The 2958-nt window shown below is 61.8% G+C and overlaps 1 protein-coding gene across 1 annotated transcript in view; it reads right to left on the bottom strand.

The window, feature by feature from the left end:
• Positions 1-2952, bottom strand: part of LOC104388796 (carbonic anhydrase 15-like) — a gene marked incomplete at its 5' end in the record, with an annotated part of 9046 nt that extends 6094 nt beyond the window's left edge. The window contains 2 exons of the mRNA XM_009997714.1: positions 1454-1489; positions 2931-2952. Of these exons, the coding sequence (XP_009996016.1) occupies positions 1454-1489; positions 2931-2952 (58 nt within the window). The remainder of the gene's footprint in view (positions 1-1453; positions 1490-2930) is intronic.
• Positions 2953-2958: the final 6 nt, after the last annotated feature.

The raw sequence follows: 2958 nt of genomic DNA, 5'->3' as shown, positions 1-2958 counted from the left end.
ATTTCCTTGCGGGGACAGGGGCTATATTTAGCCTGGCAGCAGCATCCGTCCCTCCACACAACTGCTGGTGAAGGGCAGGCTGCTTCTGCCTTCCCCTGCAAGAAACCCCCTCTGCAAGGCTGTGCTGGCCCCTGTCCTTCCCACAGCCCCTGGGCTGGGAATTGGGTTGGCCTGTGCAAAGGGAGCAAGGTGCCCCATATAAAGCCTGTGAGGGAAGGATAGACAGGAGGTGTTGGAGAACTTAAGGCCCATTCACTGAACACACTGGGTTTTACCATGGTTTAGCTTACCCAGGCTGGTCTTGCCCAGCTGTGGCAGGTAACAATGCATCCTGGCCAAACAACTCACCCTGGGACAGATCCCACAGGGGGTCCAGTGTGACCACACCATGCCTCTTGCCAGCTCCGAGGCTGGGGGGTCACTATGGAAGGAGCTGGATGGAGATGCAGCAGCACCCCATGGCCCAGCTCTCACCTTTGCCTACTTCCTCTTGGGCAGACAGAACCAGACACAGGCTCACTCCCACCTCCTGCCTGCCAGGCTCAGCTTTATCTCCTTCCATTGTCCTCTGATTACTCCAGGCAGCCTTTTGCCTGGAAACCCCTGGAGCTGCAGCCTGGCCGTGCCACTGCCTTGCTGACTCCCCAGCACGGTGCTACCTGGTGGCCTCAGAAATTACCCAGTGCTTTCATTAAGGGACTATTCCCAGTGGCCCTGCTGGGCACACGGTCAGCACCACACTGCCCAAGCTGCTTCCCTCTGGCCCTGCTCCCCTAGCAAAACCTGCCCTCTCCAGTGCCCTGAGGAGGTTCAGCTGCTGAGCGTTGCTCCAGCAGGGATGAGCGCAGCGATTCACCAGTCACGGCTGCTGTGCCCCGGTGCTGGGCACAGGGCTGTGCACCCAAGGGCTATAAAACAGCTGGGCCGTAACAGCTGATTAAATGCTCATTGCTCCCTTAATTAACCTTTTACAAGCTATTTGCATGCTTTGAGACAAAGTGCCCCTAGCCATGCTTCCCCTCCCAGCACAGGCAGGCAGGACTTGCTGCCTGCCCCAACGGAGCTGTCCCCTCCTCGTGCCCCACGTCCCCTCAGGTGCCTGTACTGGGGTTGCTAACAGAGTATTATAAATATGGGATTTTATTTTTGAATGAAAGGGGGGAGGACGGTGCTGCCCTAGGAGCATCCAGACCAGGTTAGGGGCCGGGGTCAAGCCTTTCCAAGGGGCTCAGGTGCTTGTCTCCAGTCTACACCAGCAAACCTGGACATGAAGCTCCACTAACCATCCCACCTCACTATGACACAGGGGAGTTGGCCCTTTTCCAAGTCATCCCCCCCTCCACCCGCCCAGTGAAGTTACCCAGGCTGCCCTCATCTGCATGCTGTGGGGAGACATGGGCACCACAGCCCCACACAGCCCCGACACCCTTGCCCCACACTTGGCACCACTCACCACATTTGGGGTCCTGCGAGTCATAACACCACTGTCCTGTGGGAGAGAGATCAGGGCAGGGGATGGAGACAGGCACCCAATCCCCAAACCCACCCACAGCCATGCCTGGCCTCCCGATGGCACAGGCACCCCTGATCACAGCTCAGGGTCCCACCAACACACATGTTCACCCCAGTTATTCTTGGCGCTGGTGTTTCCACGTGTTCACACCCTCCCTGCCTCCCCCGGCTGCTCCACAGGGAAACCTCCCTCAGCATTGCTCTGCTCCAAGGTGGCCAAACCTCATTGCTTGTAGGGCTTCTTCCACAGCCACTGTGGGGCCATCCCTCCCTTGCCTGAGCTCCTCTCACCCCACACTACACCCCTCACCTGCAGCCCTGGGTGAGGGGGGAGCTGAGTGGGGGCTGCTGCAGTCCTGCCCAGGGCTTCCCGCCGCTCCCCCCGGGTGGGCTGGCAGCAGAAGGTGGTTGCTGACGGCTGCAGCAGGCAAGAGGTGTGAGGGGACAGGCCTGTGCCCACGCTGCAGGACCACAGCTCACTCTGTCACTCGGGGCCACCTCAGTCTGAGCCGCTGAGCAGCTGTGGGGACCCTGTGCTGGGTGCTGGTGCAGCAGGGATGCTGAGGCCCAGAAAGCCAGAGCCCAGCTCCTGCTGTCTGCACCTCCAGCCAGGGCCATCAGCTCTGCAATGGGAGCTGTGAATTGCATCCCTTCCCTCCTCAGCTCCCCATCCTGCTCCAGCAGGAGGCACAGAGCTGGTGCCCAGGGCCAGCCTGCAGGAGCAGCCCCTGCCAGGGCTGAGGGGCTGTACCAGCTCCAGGTGAGCGGAGCCACACTCCTGTGCCAACCACAGCCACTCAGACCAGCAGGGCAAAGGCTGCCCTGCCTGCCCCAGCCTGCAGCACCACATCCAGACCCTGGCTATGGCAGAACAGCAGACACCAGCCCCAGAGGAGAACTGGGAGTGAGACGGTGCAGGATTCAGAGGGTTCCCAGGGCAGGGACATCAGGCATTCCTCCTTGTCCAGGGGAAAGCTGAGCTGCAGAAGACCCTTGGATCTGCACCCACCAGTGCTCACCTGACTTCAAGCATCCTTCCACAGGAGCTAGAGCAGCACTTGCTGCCACCAGACTGGCCCGAAAGCAGGTGAGTACCCAGATGAGTCCCCAGGTGACTCCCCAGGTGAGCCTCCCAGCCCCACGACGGCAGCACCAGTTTGCTCGGGAGGAGGTGGTGGGAGGGCAGGAGGCGGCTCCTGGGCCGGACCGGGTGCCTTCCAGCCCCTTGGTGCGGCTGCCCCCAGCACCCCGGGCCCCGGGAAAGGGATGGGAACAGCTGGGACTGGCACAAGCACACCCCGGCCCGCACTATCCCCCCACACCCCATCTCATCCCCTCCCACCGCGGGGACCCCCACCCGGGCCCTTCCGACCACCCCAGGCTCCCTGGCAGGCGGGAGGGCAGGCAGCGCATCCCACCTCCCGCGGCTGCTCTCACCAACAGAGG

The sequence above is a fragment of the Chaetura pelagica genome, unplaced genomic scaffold (assembly GCF_000747805.2).
Source record: "Chaetura pelagica isolate M959 unplaced genomic scaffold, ChaPel_1.0 scaffold45, whole genome shotgun sequence".
NCBI lineage: Eukaryota > Metazoa > Chordata > Aves > Apodiformes > Apodidae > Chaetura > Chaetura pelagica.
This window is presented reverse-complemented; position numbering and strand designations above follow the sequence as displayed.